The 20430-nt window shown below is 39.2% G+C and overlaps 2 protein-coding genes and 1 non-coding gene across 5 annotated transcripts; all 3 read right to left on the bottom strand.

Annotated features, from left to right (window-relative positions):
* Positions 1 to 2000: 2000 nt before the first annotated feature.
* Positions 2001 to 5171, bottom strand: LOC119746294. 3 transcript variants are annotated; one of them, XR_005273719.1, is made up of 2 exons: positions 3304 to 4237; positions 2001 to 2074 (listed from the first exon to the last, which is right to left on the bottom strand). XR_005273719.1 is itself a non-coding variant. In XM_038223158.1 (2 exons), exon 1 carries the CDS (start codon positions 5049 to 5051, stop codon positions 4284 to 4286), a length of 768 nt encoding a protein of 255 aa, XP_038079086.1. In that variant the 5' UTR covers positions 5052 to 5171; the 3' UTR covers positions 2001 to 2074; positions 4244 to 4283. The 3 variants fall into 3 exon arrangements, 2 of the variants coding, with proteins under 2 accessions (XP_038079086.1, XP_038079085.1); XM_038223158.1 differs by lacking the exon at positions 3304 to 4237 and adding an exon at positions 4244 to 5171; XM_038223157.1 differs by having other exon boundaries at positions 2508 to 4237.
* Positions 5172 to 5759: 588 nt separating this feature from the next.
* Positions 5760 to 5877, bottom strand: LOC119718938. Its single transcript, XR_005269872.1, has one exon. It is a non-coding gene; the product is annotated as a U5 spliceosomal RNA (small nuclear RNA).
* Positions 5878 to 8682: 2805 nt separating this feature from the next.
* On the bottom strand, positions 8683 to 19053 carry LOC119746495 (normal mucosa of esophagus-specific gene 1 protein-like). The gene is made up of 5 exons (XM_038223466.1): positions 18697 to 19053; positions 12401 to 12466; positions 11321 to 11409; positions 10794 to 10854; positions 8683 to 9456 (listed from the first exon to the last, which is right to left on the bottom strand). The coding sequence occupies exons 2-5, from the start codon at positions 12458 to 12460 to the stop codon at positions 9379 to 9381; spliced, it is 288 nt and encodes a 95-aa protein (XP_038079394.1). The 5' UTR covers positions 12461 to 12466; positions 18697 to 19053; the 3' UTR covers positions 8683 to 9378.
* Between the last annotated feature and the right edge of the window lie 1377 nt (positions 19054 to 20430).

Here is a 20430-nt window from a genome sequence, read left to right as displayed (position 1 = left end):
TACGTGCAAGTTGCAAGATAATCCTTTCAATGGAGTGTCGGTGATAATTAACAGATCTTATACAATGCATTTACACCGAAATATCCATATTTAATTCAAATCTTAAGTTAATTTGAAAAGTAGAAAATCCTTCACATTTGTTCAAAGGCAAATAGATTATCCTTCATCTGGCAATCCAGCAGAAAATTACACTTTTGTTTGCATCGACCACTTTTTCATTAATTTGAAAAACGTGTATTTCCTTCTTTGATACACAATTAATATGTGTAATCATATTTTGTCACATTTTTAAGCCCGAGAAAAAATATTTGAGGTATGTTTTAATCTCGAATTGACGACATTTACGTCAATGAGTGGTACACGTGAACAACGCTTGTTATCATTTAAATCATCATACACAAACAAAACACACTATACTCATTAATTTGGGATTGTGCGAGCTGCAGCAACCAATACTTTTAATTAGCTTACACTGTTTCATCGACTTCTCAAATTACACATCATTATTAATGATAACTTTGCACGATATACATCGAGATATATATCAACATATTAAGTATTAATCACAAACTGTGAATTCGACCCATTGCTTTTGGTGATCGCCAGATACGAAAAACCACAAACCTTTTTGGAAAAAGTGGAAACGTATGCCCTGACCTATGCTGACCACCGCTCTCAGGCTAGCTAGCAATGATAATGGGACGTTCTTAAAACAACGTATTTTAAGATAGAATTACTTTAGCCATTACAATAGCATATAATTAAATAAATAACGTGTGTTGCGTTGCTGCTAGCAAGCGTGAAGTGACGCGTTTCTCCGCTAGCATCACATACCACTACCTATTCAAAATTCCCGCTCTGACCATCGAACCATACAATCATTAGCATATCAATGATAAATTCGATGCATTCTAATTCATTCTGGACTCAACCGAATACATCAACATTTATCATTTAAATCATCATACACAAACAAAACACACTATACTCATTAATTTGGGATTGTGCGAGCTGCAGCAATCGGCTTGAATAAATAAAGAACGGGTGGATGTTAGATACCTAACCGCTGAGAAACAGATAATAAGTTAGAAAAGCTCTCTTGGACATAACCATCTTTAGCCGTCTCCGACTTCCAACGCCCATGGCGTTTAAACAGTCTGTCGGCTACACCAGCCTTGGCAGCCTCTGAGGCTCCACCTGATCTTAAACTATGTAAAGAAAATTTGGAAACATCTGCAACTACTGGAGAAATTGCTTTCAAAACTAGCTCTCTAACTCTGGAATATGACATGGGCTGATTGTTTTTGCGCAGGGAATAACCATTTTTAACTTTTGTTAAGTTCCTGAACACAAAAGCCTCTTTATCACCACTGGAAATCTCTGCAAGATTAATATAAAGCTCTAACATGGCTACTGGACAAGTCTGAGAAAATGATCTAGCAATAATAACTTCACTGCCCTGTCTGTACACGTCTGTCTTACTTGACTGAATCCGGATTGACAAATGGTCATGATGGAACATTAAATCTTGCATCTTAAGCGAGGCTAACTCATTAAATCTTAAGAAACCTGCAAAAGATATTAAAGCCATAGCCAAAGTTCTAATGTTCATTAGGTTATGTACTGATCTGTCAGCTCCTTGCAATTGTACCATCTGTACTAGGATCTGGGGTGTTATTGGCTCTTTTCTTGCCCTTGGTTTAGCGAGTGTTCGTTTGAGTCCCTCTATGACTTGAACAGTCAATGGATCCTTCATGGGGTCGTCCAAACTGGCCATGCGATGTGCCCAGGAAATTGCTGATGAAGCACTGATAATTGGCGATGGTGACGCTGCTGAGTTGCTGATGTGAACCAGATATAATGATATTATATATGGATCACCAGGAAGGGGAGACTCGTCATGTGACAGTGCCCATTGATGCCATCTGGTAAAGGATGAGTTGTATTGAGTTACCGTGCTTGAAGCTCTTGAGCTCACCAATATGGAGGGCAGTTGGTTGGCGAGAGAACTCAGGTCTTGATTGTTGGCGCTCCTCTCGAAACGGTGTCTCCAGTTATCACTGTTGAAGATTAGCTTAACAAAGAGACAAAGAACTTTGTTACAACATATATGTTATTACTTTACAATATACACTGTTTTAATTCCTAATTTTCTCCATTTCAGAATTGACCCCCTGGGTCTCTACACTAGTAAGGCACCAAGCCCAAGCGTTCTGAACGCTTGTACAGAAACTCATTGATAACTGCTGAACCTGACCGCTAGTACTGTACTGCGCACAATATCATGAATGAACTTAGAGTTATTACTTCGACCATTCTCAAAAAGTGGGAAAGGACTCACAAATTCATGGATACTTGTGATTTCTGATCTTTCATTGTAACCATCTGGGAATAATAACACCCAGTAAGGGGATGATCTCCAGGCGGGGCATATCAATGTCCCCTCAGCTCTGTTGGCTATTAACTGATGTATGACTCTTGGAATCAAATGTATCGGGGGAACCAACCAGTTATTTTCCCCTGCCCAATCTTGGGTGAACGCATCGGTTGCCTGAGCACCTGGATTCCAAAATCTAGAATTAAAACGAGTTAATTTGGAATTATAATAACTGGCAAACCGATCGATTGTGTGAGGACCCCACATATGATCAAGTAGGGAGAACATCTCATCTGAGGTCTGCCAATCGTCATAATCGACCAGCTTACTTATGAAATCTGCCTTTTCGTTCTTCGATCTCGGCACCCATTCTAATTCAAGGAACACTCCATTGCGTACACAATTACGACATATGTTTAACACAATAGACTGTAAATCTGACTTCATACTGCCTTTGCAAACTATTCTTGTAACAGCTTGATTATCAGAAAACCATTTTACTCTGGTGTTTTTGAACATGTTTATTTGGGATGCTAACACCATGTCTATTGCTTTTAATTCTCTCCAGGTTGAACTATGTTTCCTTTCATTTTCCGACCACTGACCATGACTGATCGAATCATTGACATTTACTATGTAGCCTCCGAAACCATTTTTGCTTGCATCTGAAAACACCATAGTTGAACACATGGGTGTTAATTTTATTGGAATTTCCTTCAGATTATCTATGTTGTGTAACCAGAAGAGGAGTTCTTCGTTGGCTTGTTCTGAGATGACAACTTTGGAATTCCACGAATTTCTAGATTCAATTACACAATGCATAGCTTTGGTCATTACCCTACTCATTGATCCCACAACTAAATAGGATGAAACAATACATCCTGCCACACTGGCTAGATCTTTGACTTTGACGCATGTTGACGAACCTGCTGACTTGGGAGTTATTAACAGTTCTTGAATTCGTTCCTTGATGCTGTTTATTCGTCTGTTTGGCAAAACAAGAGAACCATTCTTTAGGTCAATTATCAGACCTAACCACTCGGTCTCTGAAACCGGGTCCCAAGTACTCTTTTGTACATTAGGTACGAACCCCGCATTGACCAGGTCAACTTTAACTTGAGCACTGTGCTCTCTGGCTTTCTGAAAGCTCTCTGCATAACACAAACCATCGTCTAGGAACACAACTATTTGTTTACCTTCACTTCTCCACTTCTGTACAAGTGGTCTCACCACTTTGGTGAAAACGTATGGGGCAGTGGATAAACCAAATGGTAATACAGTAAACTTGAAGAATGTAAAGGCACCTTTGTAAAACCAGGAAAATCCCAAGTACTGTTGATGTTCTGTACGAATGCTAATATGGTGGTATCCCGATTTTAGGTCAAACTGGAACATAAAACCCCCCTTTTGAAGATATAACATCGCTGTACGCATATCTTCGTACTTGACAGATAGCTTCCATAAAAACCTGTTCACTTCTCTCAAATCTAGTATTAATCTCCTCTTGCCTGATTTTTGTACTGAAACTGACAAAGGATTCACTATGTATGGTTGTTCTGTGCAAGGCAAGACGCAGTGCGTCTCTAATAAATCTGAAATTGCATTTGTGACAAATTCGCTATTATTGATGGCTGAGCGATTATTCAACCCTTGTTTGGATTTCTCAACATTCGGCGTGTGTGGTGGTGTTTCATAAAACGGAATCATGTATCCGTTGCTAATTATGTCTAATACATAGGAATTGGCATTAATTGCTCTCCAAAAATCATAATGATGATGTAAACGACCAGCCACTTGAATTTTGCAACCTGTGGAACACCTTTCTTCATACTCAAAGAAATTATCGGTAAAGTAACATAACTCAACTTCATTGATCGTGTTAGACTTGCTTGCTGCGGTGTCCTTGCTAGGTGGAGAAACTTGGGGTGTTGCTCTTGTCTTGCCTTCTACTGATGTTTGGACAGGATTTTCTCCAGTGACCTTGGCTTCCGCAAGCGTAGCAGATGTCTTTGCTGGTTGGGAATCGTTGGCCACGAAAAAACTGGAATTGAGAAGCAGGAGCGACAGAAGTAGTAGCGGGAGCAGGAGTCTGGTAGTGGTAGTCACCGGTCTTGAATCTCTTGGCCCCGGCGGACTTCTTACCGGACGCCGCTTTAAGCTTTCTGGCCGCCCTGTCTTCTGCCCTTGTGATCTTCTTGTCATCTCCGGAGTCGTTGGCCAACTCGTTATTCTCGTATTCTTCGACTGTTGCCCAGCCAGAGGGGCTGGTATCGGCTAGTCGGATTAGCTTTTGACGATGCTCGAGCAGAGCTTTAATACTGGTTAGCTCTTGCTGCACTTCAGTTGACTGGTTTTTGCGTTCAGCTTCTACGACGTGATCCAATACAGACTGATTAAAGTTATATTGTCGTTTATGGCCTTCCCTTTTCCAGGTTAATTTGACGCTAGTGGCGGATTTGAGCTTTGTATCAAAATTGGCAGAAGCTTCAGCTATCTTGTCTTCCAGTATCTTAGCTTGACTAGATGAGAATTGAGCCAATAGCTCCTGAATGTCCTCTTTCGTAGCTGGAGTTGATGACATGTTTAAAGTGTTGAAAATGGCGACAGCTCTAAAAAATAACGTGTGTTGCGTTGCTGCTAGCAAGCGTGAAGTGACGCGTTTCTCCGCTAGCATCACATACCACTACCTATTCAAAATTCCCGCTCTGACCATCGAACCATACAATCATTAGCATATCAATGATAAATTCGATGCATTCTAATTCATTCTGGACTCAACCGAATACATCAACATATAGTGACATCCACGGTCTAATAATACGCTATCACTCTTCGCGAGAGTTTTTAGCTTTATACCAGACACAGTTATGTAATCGTGCTGTATTAAAATCAATCACACCCAGTGATCGAGCTTTCTCTCCTTGTCGCCCCTAGCATGTACCATTATCCGCACAACTTTATAAAACCTTTCTCTGAAGAAAACGGACTGTATAGTGTCGTCCTTCATCTACACTCTTTAAGTTCAGGAATTCCAATCCAAGGATGGATGTTACACTTGGCGTCATGGCATGGTAAATGAAGTAGCATCGCTCTATAGGCCCCTATGCAGATTTTCAAACTTCAGGTACAAAACAAAGGACACTTCAAACTGAGTAGATATAGGCCTAGTCTTTACGCCCTATCTTTCTCAGAAAGGCAAAACAGAAAAAGAAGTTCAGATTCCTTACTATGTCATTTTTCTATTAATATAGAATAATGACATTGTTCTTAAACGGTCTTCCAAAATCAATGTGTTTTGTTTAGTCCTCAATTCCCAGTTAGTAACATTTAGGATTAATCACGCTTCCCTCAGATTCTGTCTTTGGTCACTAAAGGTCACTAAAGGCCTCGAAAGGCCGACGAAAAATTGGAAAAGTCTCGTACAAACGTTCTTCTAAGCGGCACGTACATCTTTAGTAAAAGGCGAAAGATTTATGCGATTTGCAGAGAAACCAGATATAACTTCAGAAATTGAAAGCCGGGCTAATTTCAATGTTTCATTTTGTTTTATACAATGTATATGTTTTGAAGTAGGCCTACTGACTATATTTTGTGTATTGTCCAATTTTTACGCAACACGGCCCCTTGAAAAACAACCTTGGTTGAATGGGTTACCGTGTATAGTTGAAATAAATAAATAGATAAGTATACATCTCTCAGGTGCCGAATAAAACTCACGGTTTATGTTGGTTTACACGTTCAATTGCCAATTGATCAACCATGACGTTCTGCATAGGTCAAATGCAAATAAGCAAAGGTCACGCCATTATGAAGCACGGCGTTACAACTTTTAAATTCAAAACATTCGTGGGCCCGTCTGGTCTATTTTTAGCATTATCACTCGACTCCTGCCAAAACATGAGTCGCTTTCATTTACACTGTGGACGCACTTGAGATACTCCGGTAAGTGGTCTGAGATTGGGTCGAGTGTGAACGGAATGCGCCTTCGTCGAACGGTCAAATTTCTAGTGTCCCAAGGCTTCGAACATGCCGAGTAGGAACGCGTATCATGGACTGACAGATTAGTTACGCAGGCTCAGTTTAGTGTGCAACGATAGTCTTTCCCATATAATTTTCCTCCATGTTTCTCGAGATTTCTGCTCTCGAATGATGTACCAATGTAGCCATCGTGGAAGGAGTAACCAATTTTTGAAAGAACTTGTAAATACGGAAACGTCATCCTGTAACGTTGGGGACCTTTTGTTATTTTTTTCCTAGAATATTTTAAAAAGAAAATTTTCAAAAAAACCTGAAGGAGGGTCTGGAAGGCGAGTTAGCAGTCTTTGAAAAGGGATATAATTATTATGTTTAGTCATGCTGGCTCGGCTCCAGTATCTTGGCTCACCCTCTGCGAATCTACAGGCGTAGGGCCAACATTCAGTGATTCATCAAGATTAAAGCTGCGGCTTCGTTCACCCTGGGGTAAGCCCAGTTCTTATTCAGTCACGCCTTCTCTATAGGTACGTTACTCTCAGTCTCACGGCAGCGCTATCCCGTACCACTGACCTTCCATTAGTGGTATTACTCCGTACAATTTACGCGCTGCGATAAAAAAAAAAAAGCCACAATGAATGCTCTTGTCGCACCCTAAGACGCTTCCCTGTAAGTGGTTTTCTGCTAATCTTCGTCTTGGGGATTGCAAGGTGAAATTTAAACCTTAATTCAAGTTCTGGTGTCCGCTGAACGGTCAAAGACCGCTCATGAGACACGTGGTACTGTCAAAGATTTCGTTTCCAGAGGTGAATGCCGCACTTTTTTGTTGTCGTGTCAGGTGACACTATAATAAGGATATGTGTTGCATGGGCTGTAAAGCGGCCACAGTAGTTCAAAAGTATTGGATATCTTTCCAATGAAACGACACCCAAAATTCGTTAATGACTGTGCAGCCAATGCTCATTGCTATAGTGAGATTTCCGTTTAACTCAGTGTTTGTTGTTGAATACACCTTGCCTGTAACTGTGAGATTGATATAGGACTGAAGTCTGATATACCTATAGGCCTACTGGACCATACGGTGGTATGGCCATAGAAAGTCGGTATAATACCGGTTTTACCTCTTGTGTTAAAATTGACTAGATTGTCTCGGAAAAGTAAGGCAAACTGATCAAACAACAACCAGGAATTCATTACTTCTTTTTATTTTATAAACCAAATCAAACGACGCATACATTTTATGTTATACTTTACACTCATGTATATCCACACTTAAATACCAAGGTACATTTTCATTGGAAATATATTATCTGAATAATTATCACACTATTGTCTTTATGCATTGTATACAATACACTGTATATATTGTTTTTATGCATATTGCATTTTCATTACACTCATAAATCCAACAAAGTTATAATCACAGCAACACAAAACACTCAAACTGACGAACAATTAGTTTTAGGCTATCAATATGGGGAACATCCATTCTGTTAGCGGATTAAGCTAAATTAATAGGTCTTCCGCCTCGGAAAATCTATTAAATTTATTATTTTTGTAGAATGGCCCCTCCAAGTCATCGTGGGAACAAATTGTCCGAAATATGTATCTCTTTGGGAAATGTAACGTAAAAATGCATGCGTACATTTACGTGGTGTTTTATCTGATGCAAAGGTGTAATAGGACGAGCCTATATATTTTCATCTTAAATATTATCTCATTACTTTGCGATCTAGTCCTGCAATTATTGCCGAAATAATAAAGACTACCCTTTGGAGTTTTACTCATCTGGATGAAGTTGTCAAATCTCTGCGACTCTGGTAAGGAAATTGTGTCTTATTTTTCGTAAAATCAATGAAACGAATGTTTGTGACAGTGTTCAAAATTTAACCCCATAGCACCATTCTGAATTTGCCTCACTAAAGTCACGTGATGCAACACGCGAACCAGGCACTATGTTTATAGGCATCACTCTCCCTGTATGTGCACCAGCGACGCGTTATTCAATCGTGGCATGTATAGCTATAAGAATTTGCATGTGAACTACTATTTCAGTGATACACTTTTAACATATACATAACTTTTAACACACTGATCGACATTATACTCGTAGACCTTTTGTAGATTAAAAATAAACCTATATTTCCCAGAAGAATATATTGCATACGAGTGTAATCATCATCATTAGAATTATCACATTACATTTAACTCGAAACATTAATGTGCAAAGTAATCCAATACATTTCAGTGATTATAAGCAACAAGGATTGTGATACATTTTCACGCGTTCGATGTTTTCATCAAATTTCACTATAGTTGTCTTTTTTAAAAACTAACAACATGCTTTGCCTCCCTTTTAACATCATTTATCCCAAATCCATATACCTTGCGTATTTCAGCTCCGCTATAGCCTCCACTATATACTGTATATTTCCACCATAACCTACACTGTATTGATGAAGCCTGTAACCTTGGCGTTTAATTAGTAAATTATTCTTCAGTTCCCGGCATTATTTTGCTGTCTGGCATTGTGTTTACACTGTGTGGTTGCAAGGTACACATCCATATGACTACTAATTGGTATAGTCAGAATTTAACGACCATTCGCCATCCGAATATGCATATATAATGAGGGCGGACATCAGGTACTAGACTCGGTAGACGCCAACACGCATTATGCATGACAACACACTGGTCCTCTGCCATGTGTAAACGTAACATTCACAGGTTACCAGCCATTCCAACCAGGGCCAACCTTTTTTCAATACAAACTATAACGAATTTTTGTTTTATAACTGGAATCAGGCGTCAAACACAGACATTGTCGCGTGACGTCACAGTTTAATGATCTCCTATCCTATACGTATTCGCCACTTTCCAATACTGATGCTCCTATAGCTGCTCACATAAAATACATAATTCCTCGCTATTTTATAGCAGAAATGATTGTGTACCTTTGAAAGGAAACGACGGGAAAAAATAATAGACTTTGAAAGAAATGTGGGTGCATGTAGTCTGGGACCTAAAATCTACTTGGCGGATCCAATTTCTTTCTTGAGTTTCTCGATCGCTGGGTTGACTTTGTATTCCTGATTTAACGTCAGGAGCTGAAATAGAAAGAAAAAAAAACAGATAAAGACAATTCAAATACAGGATGCTTCTCTGCCAGCAGGACATTTGAACATGATCCAGTTTTTTTTTATTTGGAGCGGAGACTGTATAATCATCATGAAGGCTGTGGGCCTATATGTGTTTCCTGGCTTAGTTTTAACGGAAGGAACAATGTATCACATGGGGAATTCAAGGGAAAATGTATCATGAAAATACTCTCCAAGCAATATATCACAAGTGTGTAAAATGGACCTGCAAAATTGCAATCTCGACATTTTCGAGTCCGAGTCTGCCTATTATATCATAAAGATTGTTTACACAAAAGGAGGCGGTTCAAAATGTCACTTTGGTTTGTGAACTTTTAGTCAATTATTAACATGAAATATTGGCACATTGTCAGCTAGGGTGGAAAGGTCCTCCGCCATTGTGATGTCGAGCACTTTGCGTAAATGTTATCAGGTAGTCTATATTTACGCGTGGTTGTTTGGGTTGGTTGCAGCGTTTTGGTGGTGTAAGGGTTGTTATGGCCAAAGTTCGCGCCAAATTTGCATGTATTTATAGGGACAAACGTACGATGAAGGTGAATATATATAATGCTTCTGCATAATGAAGACCTTGTGTGGTGGATTTTTTTTAAACCGGTAAATGCAATATTCAGTCGACCGGCTATTCAGCACGAAAAACAAGGTTCATCAAAAAAAATCAAGAATTAATGCTTTATGCAATTTTGTGTGATTAAAATGTTTACATATCCTCTGGAAATACAATAACACAAGAAAGCTATTATGATAATTTCAAATAGACTTGAAAAGCATGGGAAACGAAGACGGTTCGCGTATCACTTAATTTATAACCACGGGGTGATATCGGACTCAGTGTCTAACTCAATCAAACTGTCAAAATAAATTCACCGTGCTTATTGGTTAGAAAGGATCTCCATGGTACTAGTTATAAATCAAGATATACTGGTGAGATATCTTGCCCATCCCTTACACATTTCCAGCAAAAGCAACGACTGTTTCAGTGGAAGTTCTCAATTCGAAATTTTGTGGGAGATTTTGTCACCAAAGAATTAAAGGCTATGCATTAAACAGTCGAGGTTTTCCTTTCAATCGGATGTTCAGAGACTGAAGACGATGCGGTTGTCAATTTGACATTATGAGATCGTAGATTTGGGATTAAGCGATGCATTTGTATTGCAAGTATGGCAGTCACGTGGAGATTGAATTTTGTCTGTAACCCATAAATATATAAGCAAATCAATTATCCACAGGCGAAAGGCCAGACAAGGGTGTAAAAAAGTCGCTCTTCAAGGAAGATGAGGGGTTTTTACCTTCTGTGGCTGGGCTGGGTTTACCCTCTCCCACGGTCTTGGGTTCGACCCCTTGAACAACCTGAAAAGAATCGCACCAAAATCGGATATTATGCAATTTCAAAATCATCCTCTCTCCTATAAAGCTATATGTATGCTTATATTCACTGCACACCCCACACTGTACGATTTTAGTGCTATGGTAAACCCTACTGATAATGTTTCAAACGACATCTGTAAAACACGTAGTCATTTCGAAAGGACAAAATGAACGACTATGAAATGATTAAATAAATATCTTTGTTTTTCAAAACTGAAAAAGACAGGATAACTGTGTCTTTACTGAACCGACCACATTTTCGTTAGTGAGACCGGTGAAAGCTTTGCCAGAAATCCAACGGTTAGTTGATCCAATAATCTAATTTTCCAGTAGTCCACATGGGTCTGGATAATTATTTCAGTTTGATAAAATTGTACACACAATCAATTTCTCAATTATTGTTTGATATAATATTAACAGTACTTTTTCATAGAATTTTCAGACTTACGCGACATCGGTCTTCTTTAAGATACTGAAGGTGCCGAAGCCTGTCGCAAGGACCAAGACTGTCCCGGTGATGACAACAAGCGGTGACAGCTAGTGAAGAAATAAAAGGCAAGAAATTCCCAAAAAAATGAAAACCAATTTGATTATCCATAGAAGGGCTTGAATGAAATGCATGGAGAGATGACAGGTGTATTTGTTTTATACTTTGGGAACATTGTGTTATGAATGGATATAAAAGCAGCTGTGAAAGTCAACATGTAAAGGCTGTATTACTGTGTTCATCTCACGAGTTGTTTCATTCAGCCTAACCAACTTACATTTCGCGCCAGCAGCAATCAGCCCACAATTTCTAATTTTAACATTGAGTGAGAAGTCTCTCAAACCTGCAGATGGCTGACAAATTCGTCAAAATGCATCAGGCTTGGATGCAAGTTCTTTAATTTCATTATAATCGTCGGCAATATCTGATAAAATGCGGCGCAGCTGGAAGCCATGTTCAAGGCCATTCATGCGGAATGTTGATTCGTTTTCTATTCAAACCTACATTTGATGACATGTTCCAAATTTAATGACTTTTCCAAATAGCACTCTGCAGAGTGTATATAGACACAAGTACAAACATCCATTTGATATTTTGCCCAAGACACTCATGTTTATTTAAATTTGAACATTCTTTTAAAATATTCCGGTAGAATTATGAGGAATTTGTCGTGATTCTTGGAAGCGATGATTCGGCCGATCATTTCTTAGTCTTGTTTACAAATGTTTCTGAAATTTGTTATACAGTGGAAGTGCCTCGGAGGAAATCTGCATCTTGATCGTGCACGATTTACCAATAAAAATATTCAGTGATATTCAATGATATTGTATTTGTTTGGGTCTAATTACACGCTATGATAATTCGTCACTGGTTTGCAAAACAAAATACAGACAAACATCAACAAAGCATGGATGTCAGTTTGAGGTATGTTTTGTAAAAAAGTAAGAATGTACGAAATACCTTGACTTCACAAAATAATCACTGAAAATGTATTTATTTTCAGTGAAAATAAATAAATTATTTTGGATTTTGTTAAAATACCTCGTAATTAGCTTTTCCCAATCTTGCCAAAATCCCTCTGCCTCCAACTCCGTGACCCATCTTTATCTGTGAAAAGAGAAAATGTTCATTTAAGAAAGGAGTAGGCCTATTCATAATATTTATAAGTGCTTAGATTGTCTGTGCATCCCTTGGTCAAATCTGTTGACATTGACCGCCCCTAATCTAATTCAAGGTCAGTTTATCCTCTGTTGTTAATTCAAGCAAACAAATCAAATCGTATAGACCGTATAATCATCCCTCGTTCTCTTGACGCAGCGTGGATTGAGAAAATAACATGGGTCGCATATATCGTAGTGCATACAAGTGAGTCTATAATTTCCGTACGTAAATGCGCATCTGTGCTCTTGAACGCATAGGATCAGAATAAAACATATCAATGTCACTTCGTTCGCCTCGTTGACGATCGAGCGGTGGTACAGTAAAACCTACAGTGCCTCGGGGCAACTGCTGCACGGTCCCGGCAGACGGTGGGAAATCAAATCAGGCTACAGATCCTTGATGGTTAAAAAAACGGTGAAAATCAAGCTGAACCGCGGATGAACCGGGATGCGGCAGGAATGTTACCTGGGATTGGAGATTGGAATATTGATCTACGGTTCGCGTAATTGCAGTTTGGAGGTTCCCCCGCGCTATGTAGTGTGTTTATCGGGATTCTCCTAACCCCGGGGCTTTCTAATTTAAATACCGTACAGTTGGGCCGTACGGGCAATTCAGCCCGCCGGCAATATACTCATTGTGGGAACACCTGCAATAATTATATAGATATGAAAACTTGGACTGTGTGGAGCCAATGTGTCACAGTATTCGTATTGTTACTGTTCAATATTGTGGGCTTTGAATGTACGGCCTACGTGACTGACGAATAAAAGGTCGAGCTGACAGGTTGGCTTTTGACTAGTATATGATGATTGTTGACGTCATGCATCATTCCACTCCTCTCGCGTTTACAATGAAATTTCATTTCTCATTTTACAACGAATTCAGGTTATTCTATATAAGGTAACCTATTTATCGATCTCATGTAGACAATAACGAGTCATCACACACAGTCTGGCTAAAGGCCAAAAGCCATATTTGTTTGGCTTTGGCAACTTAACTTGTTCGAGTACTCCGTTGTGAAATAGTAAATACTAACATCCTATGCTTTTTCAGACAACATAGGGCCATGTTTTTCTCAAAAACGATGAGGATTTTTTTTAATTCACAGAGACTTATTATGTTATGCGAAAGACATGCAGGTAAAAGATTTAAGCTGTTGTGTTCATATAATCATAAATTATATACTTTCATCCTCGTTCTTGTACAGTGGCCTATATATTGCCCTGTACGATTTTACGATTCTGTTCTATATATATACCCGGCACATTGTGGCCTATGTCTTATTGCGTGTTAATTTTGTGTGTCGTCCGAGTCTACGTAGGCCTATAGTGTGATCTCTTCTTGTAGACCTTCGGCGAGTCCATTACCGAATTGAAACTGCATCTGAATGATGGATGAACTAGACTGAGAATGTGACACGGTGTGAGGCTTCCATTATTAAATCTGGGTTAATATAAAAGGCACTGTCTCGGATCCCCGCGTGTCCGTCTTCACCTGCGCTTCTCCCTCGAAAATAACCACTCGCCTCGCTCTTATGATTACTGAGAAACAGGTCACGAAGACATAATACTGAATGTTTGCGGACATCTTTACAATAGCAGACTAGTTAAAAACACTGAAGGTGCATTTAACTGAAGTTCTTACTTTGATATTTTTCCTGTGGGTTATTCTTTACAAGAATAGTCGCCATTTTGTCACATTCCTATAACTACGATATTATTTCACCACAAGGCCTAGTTGATGTATAGGCCCTAATAAAAGGTTCTTCAAATTGACATGAGGCATTTTGACATTACCGGAAGTGGTTCTAATTTAACCCCCCCCCTCCTCCCCCCCCCCCAAAAAAATGGTTTAAAAAAATTCCCACAAAATCGGTCACCCGCAAAATAGTGGACTTTAAATCGATGCGTACGTGCAATTATCAGCTAACAAATATTGATGATTCAACATATAAATATTTTTCGCTCCAAATGGGTGGTCCTGATAATTATTTAACCTTGATTTTCATCCTTTTCGTACTTTTCACAAAGGAAATGCCGGAGGCTATCGGCTGACAAAAGTTGAGGTGCAATTGGGGAGAACTGACCGATTAGAAAAACTATTTGTCCGGTGCACTGACTTTCAATGGCGATCGTGCGCGGGGACGCGGTTGCCATGACAACTATTGATGTTTTCTGATTTTGACCGGGCATGCGTATTGTTATCGTGTTCGCGGTGGTCCACTCTATATTTTCCCTTTCGTATCCAGTTATTTTTATTTGACAGTATAAAAACACAAACAGCAATACGTGCAGATCGTGGGAGATGTATAACTTTCGCTTCTGACAGGAACTTATTGGTTCCTATACCCAAGAATTATTACACGAGTTCGAAATCTGGTCAGAGCTGAAGATAAAACATTTTACTCGTTATTACACCCGAGACAAAGAGAGGTACCCGCGGCTGTTTACGTTCGTGGTTAGCGGAGTGATGACTCAATGAACTTGGCCGTAGCTAGTCAAGTAAATGTCCCATGAGTATAATTATAGCTTACGGCAAGAGCAAGTGCAAGCTTTATTTATTTGAACAGTCGTAGGATAACAAGGTGGTGTCCATGGTTTCATCAGTCATATAAATTTATTATTCATTCGCATTTTTACAATTTCTTTAGGGATACACTCCTCATGCTGCCCACAGACCAAGCAATCCTGAGATGCGTCATAAAGTATTGTAGTTCATTTGTTTCCCAGTAATTTCTGAGACGTTGAAATAAAAGTGGAATATTGCCGCGTTTAATGAAGTGCCCTGCTAGAACGGACGATTTTGTGTCGCTGAGAGGCCTACAAGCACTTAGGCCTATCCATTTTGCACTTAAACGAATCAACGGTAAAAGGACCCACAACCTAATCAATATGGAAAACTATGCACATAATTCCATGGCACTGAAGCCATTAGGAAAACCCCTCACTTGATCTTCGCATGTTCCTCCCGAGAGGAGATACATGCATATACTGTTTCAGCGATCAAAGACTGCACGTACATCAATTTCGGACTTCCGCTTTAACGAAGCGCGCGCCGTCCGCTGAGGGAACGGGGCCGTTAGGGGAAAATCCAGGCGGATCGCTGACGTGCCACGGTGCTAATCACATACAACGGCGCTGCTGAACGGTAACATGAGTGCGTCGCATCAGAAAGTCAACACTCTACAAATATGCAATCCGAATGGGCGGTAATTTGACCGACATGATCTCCCTATGATCATTTACAGTAATAATAGCAATCTTATAAAAGGAAAACGCCCCGCGGCGAGAATGAATTCAACACCCAATCAGCAAAATAACATCGTGGCATGCCAATTATCTTTGAAATGCGCAGCAGCGGTCAAGTTTGGGTAACTGGATCTGGAGAAAGGCCAAGCCGCGAGTAGGACAGGTCATTGAAGTTAATGGGTCATGCAGGTGCGTTTCCTTATCTCAACATGCCTGAAATAATTCATTTGAAATTTCCTATGTTGTCAATATAGTTCAATGTAGTGAAAAGGTGCCACGTTGCACACCTTTGAACACCCGACATGTAAACAAAATTACAATGTATACCCAAATGTTTTCATGCTTGATACTGTATTCCCCGACCTCAGCACGAGTCAGCAGCTACTTGTAGGCACCCTCCTCTTCAAGTGGCTTAACCCCCCCCCCCGCCCACCAATTAACCTCCTCCCACAACTCAGCCAGAGATCCAGTTGCAATGACAATATGCAATCCCATGCTCATACAACATTAATGAATAACTGTCACATTCATATCATGACAAACGCCCCAATCAAGAATCCAGGGAATGTCAAGAATACTTGGGGTCAAATTGGGTATCGACTGATGGTTGGAAGAGGCAGGCCTACTATATGATGAAGCCGTAGCTTTCTAACGACGCAAAATAAATTCGCGAGGCTTGAGATTGAGAAATTGTTCTCATGATAATGATCGAGGAATCTGACAGAATGCCACCGTGTGGAAAGGGCAATTCTTGAGAAAGACCGACGTCTCTGGTGAATTCATCGTAATCCTTGAGAAATGTATCATATTATCATCCGGTCAAGTTGCGGCTATTTAAAAAAAGTACATCGGAGTCTTGGGTTTCAATGTACTTTGCCATCACAATTTACCTCTAAATACTTACCAGTTATCGACATTGTTTCCCCAACATTTTTCGTTTGTTTTGATATCCGAGCCAGCTGATTTATCATCGACCTTGTCGAGATGCTCATATCAGAAAGACACCAACCATGCACAAACACACGCACACACATGCTAAGTGATGCACGATGTGCTCTTTACATCTTAACAAAGAAAATATCATGAATGCTCTTGTATGTGGATTAAACGGCGCTGCGGCGGTGAAGTAAAAAATAAAAATTGCGCTGAACGCATAGTGATCAATTTGAGAATGTTTTTGTGATTTCGTTTTTTGTTCTTTCTTGAGGTTTTTTTTTTTATTCAGATGTTGTCTTGAAAGATACACACGTCACATTTTTATAGCCCGTTGGTCAAAAAGCTGATTTTCCAAAAACAGGTTCCACTCAAGCAACAATAAACGGGATTACAAAAGAAACAGTATTCCAGCATACCCGGAAATAGGTAACAAATAAATAACTTTTTTCCTTCAAATGTAGACTTTGCATGCAATACTCTTGTTGAACACCAAAATATATGAGACAAAAATAACTACTTTTAAGCTGAACGTCAGACTGTGAAAAATATACCCAAAAGCAAATGGCACGAGCATGCTCTTTTTAATTAAAATAAAAGTCTGTTATAACCTTAATATTATTCCCCTGAACCGCCATATCCACTGGCCTATTTTCCTATATATCTTCTGTGAAACAAAAATCTCAGATTACATATTGCAGCCACGGTAGTGTTTCCTTTTTTTTATGACCTTTCAGAATGGAAAACACATTAAAATCCTGACTCTCGGTGTCAATTTCACGTAAACATTCGAATTACAAGGAAATGAATGTTCCAGTAAAATGTTTTAAAGGGACATACACAACTGGGCAAATTATTTCTGGGTAACCTTTAGTGTTAATAAAAGCATTAGCAGAGCTTTCATATAATATTGCCGAAGTTGTAAAGCAAAATTCGAACCCAATAAAATACAGACTATTTTGGGCATATTAAATTTTGCGCACCCAGTAAAAAAGAAAGACATTGTGCTTGGACTAGCTTTAATTTCAAGACACCCAAATTTACTTCAAACTCGTAATTAAAAATGTTTGTTTTCCATGTTGACACATAATTCAATAACCAAAATTTTCTACACTAAGTATGCAAACGCATTTTGCAACTGCAGTAAGTTATATTCGTCCGTATGCATTTTTTTTCCGATAAAAGTTTTATTTTCCATTTCAATTGAATGCTCCAGTTTTATTTCTTACCAAAAATGTACATAACAATCCGTGGCGGTGGTAGCGAATGCTCTGCAATGTTTATTGAAGACTCCGCTCCACTACAGCAATTCAGTATTATAATCAGATATCATAAGTATGTGTGCAAGACAGGTCCCACTATTGACACTGCATGAAAGGCCGTAATAACGATCGTTAAATCGGGTTAAAGTGGCTCCATCCATGCGTGAATTTTTATGTGACAGTAGGATTCTGCAATAATATTTTATATTTGAAGGGGTATAATTTCTGCATGTAGCACTTTTCACAGTTTGAGAAGCTCCACTTTTAATTCGTGGAATATTATTTAACTATGCTTTTCAGGTATATTTAGGCCTATCGAAAAATCACATTTTGTGAAAAAAAAAACACTTTTCCTAAAAACAACTGCCCAAAAGTGAGTTCAAAAATGCGGGCCTGCAATGGATAAATTGCAACTCGATGTTAGTAAGTTCAATCTGATTCAATCTATTGACTGAAACTGATTAAACTGATTTCTATCCAATTCAAATTGATAAATGATATACGAGGGCACAAAAAACCCCTGAAATTAAGAAGGCCAGGAGACCACAAGGCTCTTAAATGCAACGCATCATCTTTTGAGGATTAATTTTTAAACTCGAATGCGAAAACAAGAATGAAAATAAATGCGTAATTTTATCGTTTATCGTAAAAAATGTTTTTCGATGCATCGATAAAATACCCTGAAAACGAAATAAAGTTGTTTTATAAACTAAAAAAGAAGAAGTTAACTTACTTTAAAGTTCTCTTGGAAATAAATTCTCAAAAAGCGAGCACAAGTTTTTGCTGCTAAGTCTCTCAGTAGTACGAAATATTTCGGAGCCTCTAGAAACGCTTCGTCGCCAACGCTGATCCTGTTCAGTTTGAAGACCGAAAGCGCGTGTCGATGAGTTTTTGTACGCCGGCCGGCATCTGTGTTTACCGGCGAAATTGACTACGTCACAACCCGGCGTTTCCTGATTTAAGGGAAGCTCCACTGTGTTAATTATAAACTAGGTACGTGCAGAACTGCACGTAGGCCTGCGGTCAAGCCAAAGTTTTCGATTATTTATCATCGACACTGAAAGGCTGATTGTTTATGAAACTATATGTTACGAGGAAGCGTCGATATAGGGTAAAAATAGAGCACAACAATGCAGGCGTGTGTTTTGAGTGGGCACCCCCGCACGGGCATTATTATAATGACCTTGGTCTACTTCGCCGTACCGCTTCACTGATGTTTTAAGACTCGGAGGAGACGAACATTTTCATGTATTTATTTTCTGCATGATGTCGCTTTGTTGACACAAGAAAAATTTCGTTCATCCCCAGTCCTATAATCACGTTCCAAGTTTGAAGAGGACTGGAAACTAGTCTATGGTTTCTTTTTTTCAGAAATCCGGATAGACTGGCTACTAGTCCACCGGGTATAATATAATGTTATCTTGGTCAGTATGACGAATGACGTCATTGCTCCGGAATTGCCCCGCTACAACCACGGCGCGGCGGGAAATTATTCAATTTGCAGAAATTTTAACCACGCATGACATGATTTTCTCGTAATAATTGCCGTGTTTTTTCTTCAGTTCAGTATATATTGTGTGTTGTGGCAGCTGAGTTGCAATCTTTTCTGACAATCTTGTGTTTTCTGACTGTAGGCCTAGGCCTTTTTATTTTCAGTACTCACGTGATGATGATTTTGGGTTTTTGCTCAAAAAATCCACTGTTTTATTTTCCTCAGCGGTTACTGAATAATACTGGGTATTGTGCAGATTGTTCTGCATGGTTTTCGAAAAACGTTTGACTGGTTTGTACCCAAAAATACTATCAGGCCGGAATTTGAAAACAACTTAAAAACTTTTACAATTTTCACAAGAAAAACAACGCCGAGAGAGTTGGAATATCAAATTTCGCAAATTGCAGAGGAGCACTCTGAAAATGTGACGTATGACTGACATGAGTTTTATACGCCTGCCAAAAAATGGTTGGAAATCAACTTAGTGGTAATTTCTACAAGATCGATGCGCACCCGTTGTGTCATTTTGTATGACATAAATAAATATTATGATGGTTTGGATCAAACTTATGAAGGAAGAGTATTCTGTATTATATTAGTCTCTCCTCCATTGTCTTATATAATTCCAATTATATTCAGATAAGTACTTTACATAATTGGGGAATTATACAGGCCAGTCGACATATATCTGTATCGGTACAGACAGTACAGATATATGTACAATCACTCCTTCCCTGTGACTTTCTGCCACTGACGGAACCCTGGATCGAATAAATCACAGTTTTGTTTATGCTGGTGGTGTGAAAGCGTGAAATATTACAAACAGTCGGCCGTGAGGTGATCAAAACTGGTCGTTAAGGTTTTAAATTTCGTGTTGTTTGCGCCGTCAACTTCAGTTCGGCGGGTCGTGAATACTGATACCGAAGTAAAGTTGTGCTTCACACACTGAGGTCGTTGCAATAAATCATGATTTTT

This window comes from Patiria miniata, unplaced genomic scaffold, assembly GCF_015706575.1.
Source record: "Patiria miniata isolate m_02_andy unplaced genomic scaffold, ASM1570657v1 HiC_scaffold_7, whole genome shotgun sequence".
NCBI classification, from domain to species: domain Eukaryota; kingdom Metazoa; phylum Echinodermata; class Asteroidea; order Valvatida; family Asterinidae; genus Patiria; species Patiria miniata.
The sequence above is the reverse complement of the archived record's forward strand: the minus strand, read 5'-3'. Positions and strand labels throughout refer to the sequence as shown.